This window comes from Mauremys mutica, chromosome 3 (genome assembly GCF_020497125.1).
Source record: "Mauremys mutica isolate MM-2020 ecotype Southern chromosome 3, ASM2049712v1, whole genome shotgun sequence".
NCBI lineage: Eukaryota > Metazoa > Chordata > Testudines > Geoemydidae > Mauremys > Mauremys mutica.
In genome coordinates, this window is record NC_059074.1 from 125,379,065 (window position 1) to 125,403,842 (window position 24,778).

The window sequence follows — 24,778 nt, forward strand, 5'->3', positions numbered from 1 at the left end:
GGATGGCTGGTAACAGGGCACATAAAACTTGTCTCTGTTCTAACTCCTGCTTTGTTCCTTTTTTACAGGCAGTGAGAGAAAGGAAGGACAGCGATAGAGACATGCTTTTTGTTATAAAATTCTGTATCCACCGTTTATGAAACACAGTCCTACCTCAGGGGCTACGAAGTTGGCTGTGTAGCAAGGTGTCATGAGCAGTCCATTCTCTGCTCTCAGCTGTTTGGCAAATCCGAAGTCACAGATCCTGATGGAATCTGGGTTTCCTGACTCATCCATGTAGAGAATGTTACTGGGCTTCAGATCTCGATGCACAACCTTAACGGGAAACAAATAAAAAATAAATAACATGGGCATGATTACACAGCTTGCAGGCTTGGTTACCATCATTATACATTTTTCCTGATGGTGGAGTGTGTGTATGGGGGCAAAACAGTTCCTGCCTTGAAAGAGTGGGCCTTTGAAGAATGTCACTCTTTTTTTCCCTCTTTTAAATGAGTGAATTGATGGCATCGATACAGAATTGCACTTCTGTTAAAATCAGAAATAATAATACAAATTGCATCCTCTGCTGATATATAAGAGGGAGGCAGATGTTCCAGTGGAAAGGCATCTCTTTTGTGGGTTAACAGAAGGGATTACTATACAAATAAAATACATCCCTCTAAAAGTATAGGAAGCTCTTTGACTCTGAATGTTTTAATCCTTCAATTAAAAAAGAGAGAAGACTGCCAAAGGCGGAAAGCGTGGACTCATTTGAGTGTGAGGCTCTTTCTCTGGCTGCTCTTACCATGAGTGGCTCTCAACTGAAGGGAGACATTTTCATTTCCCTTCCTAAAAATCCTTTGTGCAGTGTGTATTTCACTAGAAGTGGCTGAATTTCAGTGGTGGGCAAATAAATGATATAAACTATAGCAGCCATGCAAAACTCATGAAAATGTATCAGCCTTGGTACAAAACGAATTCATCCTGCTCATGATGATGATAATGGAAAAGGTACTTTAGAGGCCCATCCAAAATGTTGCATGCACCGGCAAATGGGAAAGGAGAGTACTTCAAATTGCTATCTGTAGGGGGCTCGAATGTCAAAAGTTGTGCTATTAATCGGCTGTCAAAACCCTGCCCTATCAGATATTCAAATCAGCATATAAACTTAAAAAAGGGGAATTTGTTTATGCACCTATATGCTGATGTGAATGTCCGAGGGCTAGGATTTTGATATTTTATTGAAGAGCTCATATTTGCCCACATGGTGCTTGGATACTACAATGATGATTGTGATATGAATAAATAATGCCCACATAGATTTGACAATGAGAATCTTTGGCATTGCATAAATAAGGTATTTGGCCTGGAGAATGGCACGAGTGGCTTTAATCCCATTTCACAAACTGGACAAATAATTTTTAAATGTAATTATTAAATATTAAAACAATTAACCCTTTCCAAATTTCTTTGCACCTTTGAATGTTCATTTTGTGCAACCTCCCTATTTAATATTTATTTCCTGAGAAGCAACATCAAAGCTACTTTTCTAAGGGTCAGCTTTTATTAAGGTTGACATGGAGAACAGAGGTAATCATACTTACTCCTTGGGAATGCAGATAGTCCACCGTCTTGGTAATGGTGCAAAGGACAGCACTAGCCTCTCGTTCTGAGAAACACTTCTGTCGAAGGATTCGGTCTAAGAGCTCTCCTCCTCGCATTAGCTCCATCACCAGGTACACATACTTCCCATCATCATACACCTAGAAGAGCAGAGGAAGCAATCATACATCACCGTTCCATTAGTCTAGCAAGTAATGATCACTCTGCGATATCTTGCCATGTTATTGCAAGATATTGCAAGAAGAAAACAGAGCTAATATAGGAGAAGTGAATTTTATACTCCTTGTATTTAACAGCAACATAAAAGTGAACTTTTTACAAAAAGGGTTAATTACAGTAACTCCTCACTTAACATCGTCCTGGTTAATGTTATTACATCACTGATCTATTAGAGAATATACTCATTTAAAGTTGCGCAGTGTTCACTTATCACATTGTCTGGCCACCGCCTGCTAGTACAGTACTTTGCCCACTACTTGCGGGATCCTCTGGAAGAGCAGCCCGTTGGAGCTAGCGGGTGGGGACTTGGAACCAGGGTGGGCCAGCAGCCTCCCTAACAGCTCCCCTCCTCCCGCCCCAGCACCTCCCACCCACCTGCAGGCCCCACAGATGCGCGCTTCCCCACACCCCTGGCCCACAACAATCATCTGCATTTGCAGATGTTCAAGAGGCTCTGGGAGGGAGATGGGAGGAGCGAGGACATGGTGTGCAGCCGCCGCCTCCTCCCTCCCCGGGTCTCCCACCCACCGTGATCAGCTGTTTTGCAGTGCGCAGAAGGTTCTGGGGGGAGGAGCGAGGACACGGTGTGCTCGGGGTGGGAGGGTGGAGCAGGGTGGGAAGAGGTGGGGTAAGGGTGAAGCAGGGACAGGGCCTCGGGGGAAAGGGTGGAGTGAGGGCAGGCCTGGGCAGAGCTGGGGGTTGAGAACCCCCTGGCACTTTGGAAAGAACAGCAAGAGGAGCAGCTGGACGATCCATCTTTCACCCTCTGACTCCACCACCTCAACCAAGCTTCATAATCATCATTGCTGAGTTTAAAACTTATACTGTGTATGTATATAATGTCTTTTGTCTGGGAAAAAAATTCCCCTGGAACCTAAGCCCCCCACATTTACATTAATTCTTATGGTAAGATTGGATTCGCTTAACATTGTTTCACTTAAAGTTGCATTTTTCAAGAATATAACTACAACGTTAAGTGAGGAGTTACTGTACTTTCTTCTCATCTCTGAAGCAACTATTCATCGAACCTTGAGCTGCACAGAAACCCAGTTTTCATAATTTGCTATCAAGTCTGCAAAATATTAACAAACCAAGCTGCAGAAGCAGCACCTCCAAATGCAGCCTGAAATCTCTTCTGGCATTAGCCCAAACTTCCTCACAATTATTTGCTCTCTTCCATTTCTACAGAGTAGCACTTGCCATTTTAAATATCAATGTTTCCCTTTGTCTCAGAAGCAGCCAAACAAATTGCATTATGATTAATCGGTACTTACTTTCCGCGATATCATATAACATGTGCTTTGCTATTCGGGTGAATAAGTTGTTTGCATCAGCTTTTTGTCCAAACTGGAATATAGCTATTTTAATTTCATACCCCTTTGCTACACTGGACAGTTATATGGACAATGAGAATATCCAGTGTTATAATAATCAATGCTAAACCATTTTGGAGGCGATACAAAGCTTCATGCTGCCAGTTTTAAGGCAATCTCTGACTATTAGGGATTAGGATGAGACCTTAATGGGGACCACATATGCCGAGGAGTTTCTTGAACTTTCCTCTAAAACATCCAGTGCTGGCCACTGTTGGAGACAGGATACTGGACCAAATGAAGATAAGTCTGATCCAGTATGGCAATTCCTATGTGCCTGTGTGTACAGACTATGGATAATGTCTCTGTGTTTCTGTCTATTGAAACAAACACACACACACACACACACCACACACCACTACACTCTAAGTGCTGGCAATGGTAGACTATTGTCCAAATGAATTGACTAGGAATTATAATGTGAGTATTAAATACAGATATGTCTGTAGGCCTGGCTTGATATACATAACTTGCCTCATTTCTTAGTGGACATCATTGGGAAGTCGAATGGAAGGTTAAATTGTAAACAGGGGCTTAACAAACAGTATGCTGGAGTCAAAATGTCTGTGCTGAGGAAGATTAGCAGGAGCACCTGGATGCTAGGGACATGCTGGAATGTAAAGATCAGTTTCTACATGAACAGAGCATACTGTACAGGGATTGGTTCCTGAAAACTTACCAAGCCTACCATGAAGCATATGGTACAATGTATGGTTATGAATACATGTGTTATTAAAAATGTATATAAGGTAAAGTTTTGCTGTGTAACTTTGGATGTGTGGTACACCCTACATGCACCCCTCCTACGCTTGAGTCTGATCAACTCAGCATAGCTTTGATGTATACCAAATAAAGGAACCTGAATGATGAGACTGGAGTCGAACTGAGTTCTTGGGGAACAAATGGAAGAGGGATCAGGAAAACTGCAGCAACATCTACACACATTCTCCTAACATTCAGTTGGATACCCACCTGCAAAGTGCCAGCATTCTAGAAGCATTAACATTCTGTGCTTGGATAGAATTCTACTGTATTGTATTCTATTTATTTATTCTACTGTATTGTATTCTTATACCATGCTCATCACTGTAATCCCTGAGTGCCTAGAATCTCACGCTAGATCATTCCCAATTCCTGTAGCTCTTGGATAGATACGCACTAGGCTGTGCCTGTGTCCCTTAACATTCCCCAATTCTTGGAATGGGGGAAGAAGTGGGGAAACAGAAAATGTCATATTTGATTTTTTGAAGTTTTGGAAGTCCAGATGATCACTTTTCCACAGCTTTCCATCTTCCACTGGAATCAAGGGCTCTCTGCTCTGTAAATACAATACTCCAGGAGCTCCAACACAAATGAGCTCACAGAGGTGTGTTTTCTTTAAGGGAGTGAACAAATCAGTAGTCTCTCACCCAAGAGCACACCACAACCCAGAAGCAGGCTTCCTCTTTTTCCTTTACTGCCATTTATGAGGCAGCTAGCACTGTTAGGCCTCATCTATACTAGGGGATTTTAGCAAGACCATTTTCCAATAGGACTGCCAGCAGGTGGATTCCTAGTGTTGACAAGACTCCGGCAGCTTACAACATTTCTACACCATGTTGACTAAAGCTGCTCAGAGAAAGGGAATAAAAACACCAGAAGTCATTTTGGCTCTAGGGCTTTGGCGGATGCTCCCTTTGGTGTAGCTGAGGTGGGGCGTTAGCACTGGTGAGAAATCTTTGCTAAAGTTCGGTAGCATAGACAAGGCCTTAGAGATGTTGTGTTTCATATTAAATGTTAAAATAAGGTCTCTTCTTCTTGTCTTTTCTGGTTGCTCACGTTAGTTAAAGGCTTCCTGGCACTCAAGAAAAAACAGGGGAAGCCCTACTGGCCTAGTTAACAATCCTCCTCTCAATAAAACAATTACCTGAAGCTGTATGTCAACAGTTACTGACCAGGAAATAGCCATTCTAGTTATCTACAGAACCCTCATTATTAGTGTTCGACAATCTACTTCAAAAAGAAGATTGAAAGATTTTGGTTATGAAAAGTCTTTTAAAATCAAATTAATTTCTATTCTATCCAGCTTTCTGGGTCATTTCAAATACACTTTTAGCTAGAGTTGACCAAACAGTATTTGCTGAATGCATGGTCTGATAATCTTGCCATTTTTGTGTCCAATAATTTTTCAACTAAATTTTTTTCTGGGATTCAAATGGCTCTCACTTTAAAATTGAAATGACTGGACATTAAAACAGGGGAGTTTCTCAGTTACAGAGCAGGTAAGCTTGATATTAAAAGGAGAATGGTTTAAAGCTGAAGTCCTCACAGACTACTCACATCTTTCAGAGTAATGATGTTTGGATGCTGCCCATATCTCAAGAGAATCTCAATTTCTTCAGAGGGGTCTCGTTTGCTCTTATCAATTATCTAGAATAAAGGAAACACAGACCAGTAAGATACAGGCTGACAGCACCCATCACCAAGCACAACAATGTCTAATTTAAATGTATTAACATTTAATATTCTTCTGGTAATCATTGTTCTAGGACAGGACAGCCAAAGTGCTGTGATACCAAGGACCACAATGGCAATCTGCCAGAAAACAGATGGCACAACACCCAGCCTCCCTTTTTATGCCTGTAACAATTGTGACTACAAGGGGTGTAATTTGAACATTAGCTACTTGAATAGTGTCATAAAAAATAAATGCAGGCAGCCATAACACTGGCTTGTATTTGCATCCTCCTCGGTAGATAAATAGGAATTGCTTGTCAGATATATTTTTTCATTGCTGATTGACCTATGAAAGACATTCACAGGCATAAAGGAGGTATAGCAGACTTGAGCTGCAACCCGTTGTATTTATTATTCTCTGTGGGCCACACTAGGCCAAACTGTGGTCACCTCCATTCTAGGAAGAAAACATCAACTGCTTGGTACATCATCATTTTCTGTATTCAACCCATACATACATCTATTGCACTGTACAGGGGCATAAACAGTTTGACTAAATTCTAGTCTGTAGACAGCAGGCCTAAGGAAAACATTACACCTGCTGCTTAAAAGCCACCCCCTGCAAATAGAGCCTGCTGCTAGGATGTCATTTATTTCTCATCGACATTTCTACCTGCTACAATTGGGATGTCAGTCAAAAAGGCTTGGTCACTTGCCCAGCTGAGTGCATTGCTTTCACTGCTGATTGTTAAATGGTTCTTCATTTCTTATATGTAAATGATAAACAAAAGTAATTACAAAACAACTAGAGGAAATTAGCCTTACCCTGGAGTCTCAGCTGTAACTCCAGAACTAAAGTTGTAAGATCCACTCCACTATATAAGCCCAATTTTCTAAAAAATGTCTGGCCAGGAGAAATTCCAGCCAAAAGATGAGACACTCCCTCCGCCCCCCCGCCGGGAAGTTCTGGGGGCACTACCAGATAAACTTTTGGATAATAGGGCTCTGAAAAAATAAATGTGACATTTTCACAAACTTGTAACTCACTAACTTTTGGCTCTTAAGACTTCAGACACGTGTAGTTCTCTATGAGAACTAGCACAATGGTATAGATTTAACACAATTTCATCCACAACTAAAAACTTCTTAAAAGCACTGACTTTCTTAACACTGATACTTATTAGTGTACATCAGCTGTGGCACACATTTGTATTTAATGTGGAGATCAGCAGTTGGGGGTACACATTTGAGGACAGATCAGTAATTTGATTACATGTCAACAGTTGGTTCACACATTTTAAGTATATATCAACTGTCGGAGTGTGGGCCAGCAGTTCTGCACATGTGAGTAAATGCTGAGAAAAAGAAATTCCAAAAACAGGTGGAAGGAAAAAATCCTACTAGCAACTTCTTCTTAGAATAGTGTTATTCACCTAGCTTAGGGGAACCTAGACAATGCTCAGGAAGACCGTGGATATTCTCACTGAATGAATTTACACATAGGACTCCTGAGTCTTAAAATGTCCCAATCAATCAGTAACTGTTTCATATAAAAAAGTATCCAAGGGCAGGTCCTCAGCTAGTGTAAGTCAATCTAGCTCCTTTGCAGTCAGTGGAGCTACACTAATTTACACCAGCTAAGGATCTGGTCCCCTGGTATGTAGTCAGTAGAATGAGAGATGCCTTAACACGTTCTTAATTTGTTTTCATTACACACATTTCTATGAAAGAAAACTTCAAGTAGTGCATATGTTATAAAGCACTTAGGATTAAATCAGAAATACAAAAAATATATAGTGTCTATTTAAATTCTATTTATCTTATTTCAAGAGAAGAGAGAACACAAATACACTTTAAAAATCTCAGTCACTGATCAAATACTTAGACAACTAACACTCAGCTATGAGCTACTCTGCGAATCATTTAATAATGAATAAGTATTATTCATGATGCTTTTGATCTGCAAAGTGCTCTACACACACAATTAATCCTCATAATATTTATCGCCCACAGTTGTTATCTCACAAATGGAGATAGATGGGTTAAATAAATGACTTGTCCAAAGCCACAAAAGACACCGTCAGAGGTGGGAACAGAACTCCTCTATTCCTGACTCCCAGGCCCATGGGCAGGCCACTAGGATATGCTAGAACAGATTGTCACTGTGATGATCCCTCTTTTCAACACTGTCACAGTGGTTTGCGGACGAACTGTGACTGATAAATAACAAGGGAGACAGCTGCATCACCAGTGGCAGAAATCATTCTCCAATTCAGACTGACTGCAGCATATGGAATTTTTATATTCTGATGCTGCAGTGGCCACAGGGGCAAAGTTGTCATTTTGCCTGCCTAAATTCCTCCTGCGCTTTCTTTTTCGCTTCCGCTACAAAATTGTTGTGATGTACTGGTAAACAGCAGCCAGGTTCCAGCCCAGAGGTGGAGGCATTTCAGCGAAGGATAAAGTGATTCACAATATGGCTGGAAGAAAAGTTGAATACTCACAAATAGATCTTCAAAAAAGCTCTGAGTTTTGGGTGCTGAGTTCTTTTGAAAACCTAGCCATAGGTGTCATCACTGTTGGGTGCAGAGAACAAATCTTACCTTGTTCAAGTACTCTCTTGAAATATCAAAATGAGGCACTGCTCACAGTAGACTATACAGATATTCCAAATACAATCAAGCAAGATTCTGATGAGCTACCCAGGTTTAGTGGTGGGTAGATGCCCTAGAGGGCATGGCTCTCCCTTGGTGAGGCTCAGATGCCATTTGAAGTAGATTGTGCATATCTTTCTAATATGATTGACATTCTCCTTTCTTGCGTGCTTTGATCTGCCGTGAAACAGTTAACAAGCTAGAAACTGGCTTCCGTCATCACACTGGGGTCAATGCTTTTTCCTCTTACTCACGCTTCAGAGTTTAAGACAATCTCTAATTATTAGAGATTATGATGAGAACTAATGTCTCCCCTCTGCCTATGTAGAGGGTCTAACACTTCTCTGTATCATCCTGTGCTGGCCACTGTTGGAGCCAGCATACTGGAGCAGACCGGCCTCAGTTCTGACTCTGAGACAGTGTGCAATTCCTGTGTTTCTATCTTCCATATTAACACCCCATTTATTTGAGAGGGGGAACCTCTCACTTTGCAAAGCTATTGTTTCAGGCTATGTGCTCCAAACAAGGAGCCCTGCATTGGCTACACTGGTTCCATAAGGGCTATGGATTTCTTTCCTAAAAAGAAAGCTTAAATTCTGGGAAGATGAAAAGCACTAAGTATTACTACTATTATTATGTAGTTAAGTAGTTTGATTTCCAGTAGATTTCCAAACTGTTGAGCTCTGAATAAATTTGTTGAAGCTTCAGATAGGCAGCCAAACGTCTGAATGATGATCGGCACCCAAGTCAATCTGCAAACCTTCTGAGGGCTTGTCTGTATGAGGGGTTTAGTCTGCAGCATGCATTATGCAAGCTGCACTAATAGTGTGCACATGGGATAGAGTGCCCTTTTTCAGTGCCCGTCATTGTGTACACACAGTCACAGCTTGCAGCATATTAAGGACATGCCATTCTTGAAGTGTATCCCATGGTCCTTTCTTCGCTGCTGAGCAGTATGCATTCTGGGATTTTTCTCCCTGCATGTTGTGGCATGCAAAGAGGAAGCCAGACAAATTCCAGTCAGAGGACACCAAGCAGATGATAGTGGAGGGCTGATTCCTCCAGCAAAGTTAGTTAACTGAAAGAAGAGTCCCGAGTTCATGATAAATGTGGTGTTTGTGTCATGCACACAAGTGTTTTCAAACCAGATTAATTTGACTTAATCCAGTTTAACCCCCCCATCCAGTGTAGACATGTCCTTAGACTTTCCCTCTGCTAACATAGACCAACCCTCACCCTGATCATTTTGCATTTCCTTTGAGACCATATTTCTTGTGCAGTGAGTCTGCTCTTTCTCTACCCCGCCCCAAATGAGGCCCCACGAGCCCTTTCCACTCTTTGTGTGCCAGGGATGAACTTTTTTCTCTAAACCTTAATTGTGACTTTCACTCAAGTAAACACACACAAACACTCACAGGCATGAGCATACACACCAGTGTTAAAGTAAGAGACTTCTATTGTCTGTTTCCAGTGCTGAGGTTTGGAATAATGCAAAAACGTGCCTCTATTGGTATTTCTCTCTGTGTTTTTTGTGGTGAACAACACTAACCCAGAAAGCTATCACAACGTATCAGTAGTTCAGCTGAGAACATACTAAAAGCTCTGTGGTGCTTTTGCAAATCAACGCTAAAAAAAGCAGAAGGGTTAACTATTGTACTTTAGAAACTTAAGGAAGTGAGCCACACAGCCATTCTAAATAGATTTTTCTCCATGTGCCAAACACACAGGGGTTGCTGAAAAGCTCATCTGTCTTAATTCTGGATGAAGCATTTCCTGAGCAGAGTGGGTTCAGTGCAGATTGGTATACGGTGTCTCTTACTCTTTGACTAATACAAGCTTCATGTATTTTACTGACGAGCCGAAGACAGGTATATTTCCTTCCAGGAGGAATTTAGGGCATAGGCCTCATGAACTTTTAAAACAGAGGACCCCAACTAAAAAATAATACTGAACCCTTCTACCTTATCTAGGTTAGGAAGCAAGGGCAAGTATGAAACAAACATTATCTCAATCCTAATTAACAATGTGCCCCAGTCTTATAAGTCTTCTGCATGTAGAACTTGCATGGGCTTGTTAGTCCGTACTTGTCAGAAAGGAATTCTATGCATGGAGGGCTTACAAGATCAGAACTATAAATTCTAGATAAAAAAATGGTAGCCAGTTCTGCCACTCTTATTTCTTGAGACAGATCTAACTAAACATTTCTGGAGGTGGCACTGTGATTTAACCCCAGCTGTGCCACTACCATGGCAAGACTCTTTCAAATGCAGACATTCAGTCGGAAAACTGGCACATGCAAAGAGATGTACCAGATTCCGAGGGAGCACTACAGGTGTATTATATAGCACTGAAATGGTTAAACGTTAGAGCTTGGAAGGAGGGACCATAAATACCTCCCTTTGATTAGCATCAGGGAAAAGATGCCAGCTGTGCAGAGAAAGCATAGGGAAGGAGGAGAATATTCACATTGTCGCTGCTTAAAGCTGCTTTATCTTGTATAATGTGCTTTGAAGTATTCTTAAGAAGCCTGTTGGGGTGGATGGGTTAATCACATTTAACACAGTTGTATGTCACAGTACCATATTATATGATTTATAAGTGCTTTAAATGGGGGAATAAAAAAGAAAATGAATTCCATGGGTTTGAACACACTATGTATACCTCATATCTATGGCACATTTAATATTCACGTCACCCTGATCAAATGGTTCCTTTAACTATAGATAGGATAAACATCACTTTTGAAGAAAAGAGGCGTAAGAGCATGTGCAGAGATTTTAAACTGGCTGGTTCATCTGTAATATTAAATTCAAAGAGAAGTGACACAAAGATAGAACTTTGCTGCTGGTTTCCATTTCAATCATCTTTCTTTCTAAAAATAAGTCCTATTTATGTCAAGCATTTGTTTCAGTTTGGTTCCTTTTGATTTCAAGTTACTCAGGCTGGATGAGAATCACTTCAGAAGGGCTAATATTTAAAAGGACATGGTATAATTTTACATTTAAGATGTCTCAGAGGAGAACTAGTCCAAGTCTAATAGTTTCTGGGGGGACAATGTGCTCTGCTGTTAGGTTTGATCAGTTCCAGGGGTTCACCCACCTCATGGTTAAACCTTTCAGAAAAATAGTGGAATGAATATTTTTAAAAACAGATTTAATTAGCAGTAAAAAAAATGCTCATCAGAACAATCTGTGTGGGTGGAGCGTAAAGCTCTCTGCACACAGAACATATCCAGTTATTTCCACAACTTGCTGACTCTGTGTTTACAACTTTAGCCTGCATTGATAGCCCTATGACTTAGCACTGGTTTGGTGCTTTCTCTTTTCCAAGCAATGTACAAACACAAACTAATTCAGCCACAGAGCCCTGCCTTGTGCAGTAGGAAAGGACGTTTTATAGAGAGACCCCCTAGAGGCTGGGAGGTTCAGTGGAGAGGACTCTGGAATGGGAGTCAGGAGACCCGGGCTCCACTGTCTGTTCTACCATGGTCTTACTCTGTGACCACATTACCTCTCTTAGGTTCAGTTTCCCCATCTGTAGAATAGGGATAATAATACTTACCCTCCTTTATAAAGCTCTATGGATGCTATGTAAGAGCCAACTCTTTTTGATACAAGAAGAAAATTCTTAAAGTAGCATAGAATCCAAACACATGAAACAAAAAACTTCCTGGTCTCAAAGAAAAAATAGAACTGCTAAAGACCAAATTCCATCCAAAATATTCAGGTACTTGGCAGGCCAGCTGGGAAAAGAGAGAGATGATCCTATTAAATTGTAGGAAAACTACTATCTGATATTTCCTCTCTCAAAAAGGGTCCAGTTTACATTGAAAATGTTATCCTCTCCACACTGCACACTGTTAGCCAATATCATCTATGATCCAGAATGCTTTGCATTTATGCTAAATTGTGTAACTGCATTCCCAGAAAGCTTTGTACCCATGCTAAGCTTTATTGTGGAAAACAACTAATAATTAAACTGTTCTAACATTTATTCTTTGTATGTGAAAAATTGGTCAGAAATAATATGCATATTCTGTTAAGGAGTTTTATATATGCATCGTGTGTTGGGCACCATTAGTACAAAATAGTTAATGTCTCTATAGTCTAATACAATTTCTACTCTTCAGTCTAGTAACCCTTGGAATGTTACTGTGTATGTTTGGTGCAGAAGTCTTTGTGCCTTGAAAAACAAGTATGAAACTAGACAAGGCAACAAGAGTAAGGTGCATTTTCTGTCGTAAACAAGTGCACTATAAACATAAGTCAAATGAAGTTCGTACTTTTGGACAGACACAGATAAAAGATGTAAGGTGTGATTGCTGCAAGCCTGTTTCCTGAGTTGGTAAAGTATGAACCTCTCTGTGCTGATTTCTCTATGTTTAATAAACCTATTGAGCTGAATTATCTGACATCTTCTTAATTGATAACCAAAACAGAACCCCAATGCCATCAAATGAAGTCATGGGCAACACACATATATTCATATACTCCTCCAGTGGTCCACTAACACTAAATGTGGCCTGGATCCAATACATCCGAAGGGTCACCAGCAAACCAAAGGGCTCACTGCAACTAATAAACCTCCCCCTTACAAAACTGCTCATGGCATTCCTATTTCCTTGCCCTGCCAATACTGCCTTCTACTCCCAAGTGCTCGTGGTGAACTCCAGGTCTTACTGGTAGTGCTCCCATAAGCCCTTGGATCCAAACTGTATTGTCCACAGATCCCTTTTCCACTCAGGTCCATTGATCCTGCCTCAATTTACTTTTGCCTTCTCAGAGGACAGCCTTCATTTCCAAGCCTGTAGTAACTGGCAGAAATTTCTGTGTGTACTCAAATTAAAACAATTAGAAGAATGAGAATGAGTGAATTTTTGCAGCTGTTTTCTTGTGAGTAGAACACAAATCTCACAAAATGAGGATGGCATGTAAATTATACTGTATATATTACCACATGAAATTGTGGTAAAATTGTTCATTATGGCCCCAATTCAGCATGAACCTTAATCATCTTGCTGAATCAGGGCCTATATGCAGGGCCGGCCCACAACATTTTGGCACCTGAGACAGGGAGCTCAAATGATGCCCCCATTCCCCCTTGCTTGGGCCAAAACTTTGAAAGGTCTCAATTCTGCCTTCTTCCTGTTCTACTCTTCTCATGGTACTGCTGTGCTACTTACCCCAATAAAGGAGAACTAACAACTTAAAATGCCTTGTTCAAAATTTTTAAGTAACACTTAACTTTCAAATGCCTGAACAGCAAATGTAACTTTTCTTGTCTGCACAGTAAACACTGGCATGTTTATCTGTTTGAATAATCAAAGTGGTGCTTTCCGTGCCTTCCTGGTTGCAAAGATTTGAACTGCTTCCTGAAGGTCCACAGTCTGGGCTAGCTCATGCTCTGTTGAGATGGTTGCAAGGCCGACCAGCCTCTCCTGTGCCATTGTGGAGCATAGATGTGTTTTTATCAACTTCAGCTGGGAGAAGCTGCATTCTCCACTGACAACTGTTACAGGAAGTGTTAGAAGTATGCGCAGAGCAACAAACGCATTTGGAAAGAGGGTGATCACCTTATTTGTGCACATATATTCCAGAACAGCCCTTGGAGTTGATCCTGCAGAAATGTATCTTGAAAGGGCTTTCAGTTCATCACCTAAATCCCTCGCATCAATATTGCACATGTCATCGTGTGTCAACACTGTCTCTAGTGCCCTGCATTGCTGGTGTAGGTCTTCTTCAGGTATAGTGAGGAGTTTTGGAATATCATACAATATCCCAAATATGCTGCTGTATTCCTTGAGCTGCATGAAACATTCTTCAACTGACTGTATTGCACAATCTAGCACCTGGTTAAAGAATTCAACTTTGAATTGTTGTTTGGGGTCTCTTATGGGATTATCCCGTGCCTCGTAATCAAAATGTCTTCTTCGGTGACTCTTGTATTCTTGAATTGGTGGGAAAATAGCTTCAGTGTGAAGTTCCTCTGCCAACTTCTGTGCACTCTTCACAACGTTTTGAAAACCCTCATCTGACTGGTAAGACTGTAGGTATAACTATGCTTTGTCCAGTTGTTCCATTGCTCCAGATATATCAAGGTCAACGCCTTGGAGTCTCTTGCTTACAACATTTATTTCAAACCGTATGTCATGCCACAACGCTAAGACACACAGAAATTTGAAATTATGTATGTTTCTGGTGATTCCATTGCCCTCTGCCACTGTTCTCCCACAAACAGTTCCTGTCATAGCATTATCCTCCATAATGGCAATTATGGCATGTGGTGGGGCTAGAGTAGGCCAGAGCGGCTGCACAGGCCGGCAGCCAATCAAGGAAGGGCATACTGAGAGCCAGTCAGGGCCGAGATTAGAGCCAGCCAATCAGGGCCAGGCTAGGCCCTATATAAAGGCTGCCTAGGAGCAGAGCAGGCAGTCTCTCCCAGGCCTCCAAAGGGTAAAGCTCTGTCTCCTGCATGAGGAGACTAGCACCTGGGACAGCGCAGTGCTGGGCAGGCTCAGGGGAGCCAAAGGGCACTCCAGCCCGCTACCTGCCAGGCTGCAGGTCCTGAGGGAAGGGCCTAGCCAGTGCAAAGGGGCCAAAGGGGAAGCGGCCCTGGGAGAGAGATGCACAAGGGGAGAGGAGGAGGGCAGGAAGGCTGCCGCCAAAGGGTCCCTGTGTCGGGAGCCAGTGGGGAAGGCGGGCCTGGTTCCCCCCTTCCCCCTTGCACGTACACCCAGCCATTGGACATGGCAGTAGCGGACTGCACCAGACCCCTGACACAAGGGATTAGACTTTGGGGTGTGGTTGACCACTGTGGCTGGGGAGCAGAGAAAGACTGCTGTTATCCCCCACCCCGGAAGGGGCTGAGGATGGACTAGGGGGCACTGCCGGAGGCAGTGGCCTGAAATGGACGTCTGAAATCAGGGGGGCTATGTGTGGGCACTTGCTTCTAGGAGCTGGCAAGATTGGGGCCAAAGGATACAACAAACCTGAGATTTTCCATTGAAATTCTCATTACACTTCCTAATGGGCAATTTATTTATTCCATGCCCACAAGTGTGGTGGGTGCCTCGCGGACAGATACACATAAACATGGTCTCTCCCCTGAAAAGTTTACAATCTGCTTCATTTCAGACAGATGACTCCCATTTTCAGAGAGAGCGAGCAGCCAGGCAAAGCAGTCCAAATAATACAGACACCTCAACAATCAATCAGACTTGAGGACCTCAGGGCAGAATTTTTTCCTTTTTTTGCTTCAATAAACAAAGACATACAAATTCTTGTTTCCTTACAAGAACATCACACAAATGCATCAGCCTGCCAGACAGTGTTGGAAGGCTAAATTTATCTTGGTAGTTATTCAGTGCTTTCTGCACTTAATAATAAACTCCTGATATAGCTGCAGGTTATGAGGAGAATATTGTGCAATGAGCTACATTTTATTGAGTACTCTCTAGCCTTCAGACTAATATGCTTTCACGTCTACTTAGGTCAAGCATTTGAAAACCAGCAAATTACAACTATGAGCATTAATGGAAAGGAGAAGAGAAGCAAAGGTTAATTATGATATATACCACTTGGGCTTTCTTCGCTAGACCACTTCACTCAGTGTCATTAGCACACAAATACATGTATTTTGGGGGACTGATTACACAGGGCCCTGCAATAATAGCCCATCACTCTGATGGGTTATCAACTTCTCTCTGTTGATGGCTTGTAGACACTGCCTTTCCATTTGTACTTGTAGACACTGCTTCTCCATTTGTTTTGTATCTGTACAGCTTACATAAAATGCACCTTTCTCCCAAATCAGCCTATATCAAAACATACAGGGGTGGATGCATCCACAGAATGCTTACTAATTATCAGCGTTATAAGCTAAAAGTAAATGTCATTTTATCCTAGAGAGAGGCCCAGGCTGTAAAATTTTTCTCTATATCAAAAATTTGACCCTGCTCAGAGGTGGGGAGTGTTTGGAGCCAGGTTGTTGGCTTGGCACATTATAGAGATAGCATAAAGTCATTACATTCAGATCCAGTTTCCAGAACCAACTTCCTCAAGGTGCTGGGGTGTTCAGGTCTTGGGTGTTCATTTGTGCCCATCTGTACTTTATGCTTTTTTGACCAGATTCTCTCCCACGATCCAGTCACTCTGGCTGGCTCCAGTAGTAAGAAGGGGCCAGAAAGCCATCAGATCTTACTAGCTGGAGATTCCTTCAGCATGGGAGAGTCCACAGCTGGCATGGAGTTAACATAGCTGGCTCCTGTACCATCCACATCTGCAGCCTCTGGTGAAGGTGGCATGTTTGGGGCAGATGGGATCATGGCTGGATCATACTCTGCTTTGGCCATTCTCTACTAGAGTAACAGCCTCTGTGGGCTAGAACCAACCTATGTAGTTTAGAGCATGCCCTAGAAACAGAGAGAGGTAGCCAGCTCCTCTGCATTCTCACTTCAACTCTGGCCAGTGGAAAATGGACACATCTGAGAATCTAGCCCCATATCTTCATTGCTATTTACATATAGGGATCAAAGCTGAAAATCAGCCACAGTATTTAAACAAAGAAAACTTTTCTCCAAGAGTGCCGACTTGTATCAAGTCTCTGGAATGTCTTCCAGTGTCTGATTTGCAACTCCCTTGTTGTAGCAAAGCTGTCGCCTTTCTTCTCTGAAACAAAGCTCTCGATCTGTTACGGGGATTTCATATCAATTGTTTTTTTCTTTGGTACAATATCCTCCTCAGACACACACGTACTCGCTGAAGTGTTTTCCTTTTACTTAAGTGACTTACTTTCTCTTAATACTGAGATAACTTAAATAGATTGACCTGATTTTCATTTACTCTTTGACACCACTGGTACAATACACCAATATAATCCTTGCGAACGTGCTTGACAAAACCAATCCCCTTTGCTGTTTAAAATCCCAAGACATCTGCTATACCTGCCTTGGCAAACACGTCAATATTTGAAGGCTCTGAACCAGAGCAGAGATCTGTAAAATTATCATTTTTCCAACTCCTTTCCTTGTGTCTGTGCCTTCCCAGGGATCTCGGAGAAGTGAGTGACATTACCTGTATTTATATTGCAAAACTGCACACCAAACAATAAACCTCTAGCAACCATTTTAGTTTAATTCTTTTGTAACTTGGAAGTGAGGTGGAAAAAAGACCCAAGGGAATAATTTCAAAAGCACGTAACGCTCATTTTTATAAGTGAATTAGGCAACCAGGAGCTTTTGGGCTTGCCTACATGAACATTTAGTTTGTGGCAAGCAGGGGTGTAAATCTACCTCACACTCACCTGCCACACAGTCAATGCCCATGTGGACCCTGCTGATGCGCACTGAGAGTTTGTCAGTGTGCTCTGAGCTACCCTGCTTTGAAACGGGAGTGGATTGCACTTTAGGGAATTCTTAGTGCACAGCAGCAGGGTGCACAGGGACAGCTAATGCACAGCAGAGTCACATCCCAGCTTGCCAGACAAGACCTACGTCTAATTGTAATTCAGTTAATACTCTAAGAATTGTGTCATGTAGACGCAGGTCATTTTAATGTGCACAAACTAAAGTTAGTGCATAACAACCCCCCTGCATAGACAAACCCAGCTCACCTAAGTGAGTTAGGTCCCTAATGCCTATGTAAAGCCAATGAGAATTAGGTGCCTAAACTGCTTAGGTGCTTTAAAAAATCCCTCTAGGCTCCTCTTTGTATCTTTAGGTGCCTAAATACCTTTATAACTATGGCCCCAGCTAGTTGCATGATGTGGACAGAGAAGGCAGATGAACAATAGTGGGGAAAAAGGGGAGAAATGCCATACATTTTAACAAACATACTGTTTCTGGATTAGGGAGGGGTTCCTTTTATTGGGTGGATTTTCTGGCTGCAGTACTCTGACTCAATTTATGGAGAATCTATTTTCCTTCACAGAAATAGTAAATAAGTCCCAACAGGGACTGTGCAGAATGGTGTGTTGTCCCCTCTGGGCAATTGGCAGAGATTATTCATTCAGTGACATTATTTATATCTTCCTGCAGTGATTCCACAAAGTCATGTTCCTAGCTTCTTTGCTGCCGACCCCACTGTCCTGTGGGGGAATAGTCTCTTAAGTGCTAACACTGGGCCAGAGAAAGAGTGAGAATGACTCTCTAGCCTGGTGGTTGGGGCACTCACTGGGGCTTCCAATCTTCTGGCTCCAAGGACCATTTAATTATTTATACAAACTGGAACCGCTTCAAAAAGGAGTGAGGGCCTACCCCAGAACATCCTGCAGGTCAAGGCACTCTCTTCAGAGTGAGTAGACTCAAGTTCAAATCCCTGCTCCACATCAGGCAGAGGAGAGAACGGAACCTGATTTTCCTATGTCTCGGGTGAGTACCCTAACCACTGGGCTACTATAAGGGGGGACCCTGCCATCACCTCCTTTGGCCTTTTTGTGTGAGTTAGGGGTGCTCTGTGCACACCTCCCAGATTTGGGACCCATAGGGTGGCGGAAACGCCTAATTTGAGGAACCCACTGGGGCTTGGGCATCTGATAGACATCCGAGCACCTAGATTAAGGTGGCTGTGTGTATGCTCGCTGGCAGAAACTAGATCCCTAGGGGACTTTAACAATGGAAATTTAGTTGCCAAAGAACTTCAGGCACCTACAGAGTTACATAGCAGCTGACCAGGGGTTTTGAGGATCTTAGTAGTACCTAAAGGCATCTAGCCCTTTGAGCTTTGTTTTCATGCTTACTACCAAAGATATCAACATATTTAACACTAAGAAAATATTAAATACATTTTTGGTTCAAAACATGTTTCTGTGCAGGCACAGATGTAATTTCATTAAAGTAAAATTATTCCTACTACAACCCAATATCATCTGTTGACAAGAACAGTGGACACTGGAAAATTGTAACTTCTCCATTCACTTTAAATGGAAAACCTCACAAGTTCACACAGAAGCCCCGCTCCTTTTCAGCTTGTGATTATGTACTTAATCAACTGCTACCTCAACAAGGACATCAACAAACTCAATTATCATGAAACTCTCATCTCCCTATCCCACCTGCAAAAACACAATTTATAACAAAACTAAGTTTCAAATCCATTTTGAAACTTACAAAAGGAAAATATTCAGAGGACAGGTAATTTGCTAAAGTCACTCATATACTGCAAGTTCATCAAACATACTCAACTACATACCACAATTTGATTTCAAGTAAATATCCACCTTTACCTTATGTTTATTTATGCACAAGCTTCCACTAGATAATACAGGATCATTATCCCCTTTTCTTTTTGAAAGAAAATGTCATTGTCTACTTCTCTGACACATGAGCTTTTTTGTTAGTATCTATTTTTCTTCTGGATGCTAAACATGTTTAATGTTTGGAACTTTCCTTCCAAAGACAAACCCTCCATATGATCAGCCAGTCCCGTGACTTTCATCTTCTGCTCTCTCTAATACCTACGTATTCTTTATTTAATACAGGCAACAGATGCTGCAACTTAATACTCCAGGTGTGACCTTACCAAAGAATTATACAGAGCGACCATTATTTCCTATTAGAAAATAATCTCCTTTTTATACACCCTTGCAACTTGCTGGCTTTCTTTGCCGCAGCTGTGCACTGTGATATGATTTTCACAGTATTACTCTACCAAGTGTAAAGTCCTTTTCTTTTTCTTTCATGTCTAACTGAAGTCTATTTAATTAGTATTTTGATTCTCTGTTGGATCTCTCCATTGGTCTCCTTTGTGCATTGGTAGTGTGTCTGAATGCCAAGGAGACAGAAGGGGCAAGGAATCTGATTAATCATAGGTGCCTATGATAGTGCAGCATATTTCTTTTCCCAAACCTCTCTAATAATACTAAAGAAGTGTCATAGTTTAATACACCACGGAGAATGAGAAACAAAGGTGGTTTGCATTTATAAGGAGTATACTTCACAACATTTTTTTCTTCATTTGGGGGCGATTTCAATTTAGATCCTGTTCAAATCTATTATCTAGGTAGCAGGGAGAGTGGCTGAAATGATTAACAATAATCTAAACCTGACTGAATTGATATTCTGTATGAGAATGAAAGGTCCTTTCCTTCTGCAATTTCATTTGCTGAGGTTAAATCAGAAGGATGAACCTTAAAGCTCAACATCTAATCCTTCTGAAAAACAGATGAGTCAGTGGCCAGATTGATGCCCAATGTAATGGAGCAGCCTTGACCATATATTTGTATCTGTCAGGATCATTTCTTACCTTCACTGCAAACTCTGCTTCTGTTACTTTATGCACACACCTCTTGCATACTGAATAGGAGCCAACACCTATGTCCTCCTTGATCTCATATCCATCTGTAAAATGAATATTGTTCCCATGTAACTGCTGTAGAGAAAGACAAAACAAGGGAAATCAAAAGACAAGCATTATGGAGCCATAAAAACAGAAGAATCCTGGCCAATGACAATAAAGGGACTGCTGAGCTCACCCTCTCCAAACATCTACCAAGGATCCATTGTCCTTAGAAATTATTTAAGTTCAGTTCAGTGAAGTTGTGGCCACTTTCTAAATAAATGTGTCCCCTTCCTTATTGGTGTCTAGAAACTACAATTGTATATCTAGAAACAATGCCTGAGATGTTTTTAGCCATATTTGGGATTTGGAGATCCAATTCCCATTAGGAATTAATCACACTCTCTTTCTGGCCCAATGAATATTTAAGTATATATACAAAGTGGAACAGCTCCAACAGGAGAGATTGAGAGGCTGACTCAATAGGATAGTGGTTAGGTAGAGAGACTTGAATCTAGGTCCCCCACATGCCAGGTGAGTGCCCTAACCACTGAGATATTAGCTATTCTGAAGGTTGCCTGTCTGTCTGTTTCGTTTTTCACAGAGAATTTTGAAGTCTCATTTTTGGCCCAATGAGAAATGAAGCCTAATGCTGAATCCCCAAAATTTTTTGCAAAATGGAATTCTTGTTTTCTGGCCAGCCTCAGTAATTGCCTGTGAATTGTTCTGTGCTACTATTGTACAAAACAAGCTATATAAAAAATAGACTACACTGTATCACACAGAATATTAGCGGGATGAAAGATGATACCATAAGCAGGGGCACTCCCCAGGAAGTGCATCAGAAAATACCTTGTGTGCCAGATTGCAATGCTCATGTGGTCGCAGCGCTATTCACTCAAGTGTATGAAGTTCTTTTAGTTTGCGTGCAAATCTGCACTGGTGGGTAAGTGGGCAAAAAACCGTCCTCACACACAGCTGATACTCACTTTGCCATTCCCAAAAGAGCCAAGGAGAGAGGAGGGTACTGGGTAAAGAAACCGCTTCCTTTCCCCACAGCAGTAAATGAACAGGCTGAGATGGGAATTTACTGTAGTGGCATGTACGGGAGGGAACATCCCTGAAGTGTTTCCCCGCCCCCCCTTCTTTCCATATATTAGCATTGGACAAAGTACAGAGAAGGGCATCAAAAATTATTAGGGGGATGGAACAACTTTCATACAAAGAGAGATTAAAAAGATTGGGATTTTTCATTTTAGAAAAGAGACAACTAAGGGGAAGATATGATGGAGGTCTATAAAATCATGAATGGTGGGGAGAAAATGAATAAGGAAGTGTTATTTAACCCATCACATGACACAAGAACCAGGGGTCACCCAATTAAATTAATAGGCAGCAGGTTTAAAAAAAAACATGAGGAAGGGTACGCCTTCACAGAATGCACAGTTAACTTATGGAACTCATTGCCAGGAGATATTGTGAAGGCCAAAACGACAACAGGGTTTAAAATAATTATATAAGTTCATGGAGTATAAATCCATCAATGGCTATTAACCAAGATGGTAAGGGATGTGCACCAGATTCTGTGGGTATCACTGAACCTCTGATTATCAGAAGCTGGGACTCAATGACAGGGATTGGATCACTTGATAAATTTCTCTGTTCTGTTTATTTCCTCTCAAGCATCTGGCACCAGTCACTTTTGGAAGACAGGATACTGGTCTGACCCAGTATGGCCATTCGTATGCCCATGAGCCAGCTCATAGGCTATTTAGAAGTACGGGTATTTAGAAGTGCACTTTGTTTCAGTAATTAAATTGTGTGATCCACATTTTCTTTATGCCAGTAAATAGGAAAGTTGAACGTAAAACTAAAAGCCTTTGGAATCTCTCTCTTTTTGCACCTTCTGAGGGCTGTATGTAAATAGACTAGGGTGGATAAACTGTGGCTGTATGTAAATAGACATGGGATGGATAATCTGATTGACTGCTGCAGTTTAAAATGTACAATGCGGCTATATATCTGCTCATCAAATGTGAAGTATAATGCAAAGTGTCAGTACCTGCACAATTGGATGAACTGTGATTTTGTGCAAATCTGGCTGAGAAGGCTCCTGCACCAAGCTGGATGCAATGAAGCTGAATCCTCTAAAAAGATGATGAGCATTGGCACTGGGAGGAACACCAGGGGAATCTGCAGAAGAAACAAGGGTATGACTACATGAGTTGGACATCTAGAGATCAGAAGGTGAGTAATGGTACAACATTTGCAGCAATGAAGGTCACCACTACCATCCAACAGCAAGCCTCACTAAATTAGCAGTCACACACTCACAGTCTCCGTCATTATCTCAAGACTCTGATATGCATGGATCACCTCCTCCTGCCCTGTATCTGAACACAGAGGGGAACATCCATGCATGGATCTCCCCTCTCCTGCCCAGCGGTCCCTTGTTGCACAGCCGTTTCCACAGCACCATTACAATAGAGGGCACTCCACATGTCTGGGGTCCATGCAGAGAGGGAAGGGGCTGGGCAGGCTGGGAGAAGAAGTGGGCAGATTGGGGCACTGCTCTCCCTTTGGCCTTGTGGAAATTCCCCAGGGAAACGGCTGGACAGTAGAACTCCTATTTTATGAAATAATTGGGAACTGAATTCAGAAAATTGAACAGTTCATAAAATTGAACATCTAAAATTAGAGTAGGTATGGTGCATAAGTTGGAGGATGGTGGACTGCTTGGCTTTCTTCTTGTTCTTCAGTCCAAGGCACTGAAGCCATTGGAATGTGAAAGGATGTCAATGTGTTCTTCATCAACATCACTATTGTTACTGAGGGTCTTTATTCCCAGCTGTGAAAAGTGGTTCATATAAGATGGTCATTCGTAAGATTGATGTTTGTAAAATTGAGGTTCTACTGAATTATTTTCTCCTCCCTCCCCTGCCCCCAGAACCCTGCTCCTGAGACCTGGGAATTGCCACAACCAGAAGGAGTGTAGAGAAGCAAGAATGGAGATGTGTTGTCTGGGTCAGGGCAGTGGGGAGAAACCATAGGTCTGGAGCAATGGCAGATGTATGGTGCCTCTGCACAGCTGGTTCCCGGTCTGGTTGAAATCTAGCAGGTTTAGGGGTGGGAGCAGTCACCTATTCCATGTGGGGATGGGGGGGAGGGAGAGCATATAGGGTTGCCCCTGGATAGACCAACTGGACCAACTACTCTGAAAGGATCATCAGGGATATTTCTTTCCCTTAAGACCCTCTCTCATTGTAAAGCCCATGGAAAGGGATGATCTGGGTCTTAAAAAGTTTAAATCCTTCTGCCCTTTGAGTCACACACCCATACAACATTCTCTGGTAGCCAGCCCAAGAATTGACCTGTCATAGCAAGGAAAATAAGAGTTACATTGTATTTATCATTTTTAAAATGAACACACAAACATTTTTAAACAAAGCAAATAACAGGGCTCAGTAATATCTACTGGTACCATCCCTGGATTTTAACTAGATGGGTATTCCAAAACCCATGCTATTTTAGCCTACTTATTTTTTGCCCTTTCATTGTTTTTCTGATACTTCCTCCAGTTACAAAGCATGCATTTTTCTACAAAAAGATTAAGGAGCTAAACCTTCCTTACTAAAGTATCTCCTGTTAGAAAACTTGTAGGACATTCAGTTTCACCTGAGCAAAGGGCATACATCCCCCTAGGGCCAGATATACAACTCTTGATTATTTCGTGCAACCTCTGTTGACATCAATAGCAATGTTAATTGATGTCAATGGGCCTGGCATGCACAGTTGTTCATGGTCCTGAGTGCCCTGGAATTACCCAGCAAGGTAAACATTTCCCAATCTGAACATTTCCCCTAGAAATGCAGTAAGAATAATGAACAGAGAAAGAGATGCTCTAAACAGTTCTTCTGAGGTGTTGTATCAACCAGGCAAGGTACTAACAAGCTTCAACAGGACTTTACTTTTACAGTGGAAACCTCTTTACCAAGCTGCAGCTGCACCCTCTGTAACTCTCACTCTGCCTCCTCAACTCCTCCCTCCTCCTTCCTGTTTCCTGTCCTTTCAGACTCCCGACAGCCAGTGCTCCCAGTTCTAATAATCACAAGCAACATCTAAACACCACATTCCCTCCTCTCTAAGAAACTTTCCCAAATAAAATAAACATTATTCTAACCACAGGAACAAATATGAAACAAGACACTATACTGTTGGC

At 41.8% G+C, this 24,778-nt stretch overlaps 1 protein-coding gene across 3 annotated transcripts in view; it reads right to left on the reverse strand.

Annotated features, from left to right (window-relative positions):
• RPS6KA2 (ribosomal protein S6 kinase A2) overlaps nt 1–24,778 on the reverse strand; it is a 451,617-nt gene that overhangs the window by 15,519 nt on the left and 411,320 nt on the right. For all 3 annotated transcript variants that reach the window (XM_045011087.1, XM_045011086.1, XM_045011088.1), the window contains 5 exons: nt 22,622–22,752; nt 20,527–20,652; nt 5,517–5,606; nt 1,587–1,745; nt 154–315 (listed from right to left, as the gene is read on the reverse strand). In XM_045011087.1, coding sequence (XP_044867022.1) covers nt 154–315; nt 1,587–1,745; nt 5,517–5,606; nt 20,527–20,652; nt 22,622–22,752 — 668 coding nt within the window. The remainder of the gene's footprint in view (nt 1–153; nt 316–1,586; nt 1,746–5,516; nt 5,607–20,526; nt 20,653–22,621; nt 22,753–24,778) is intronic.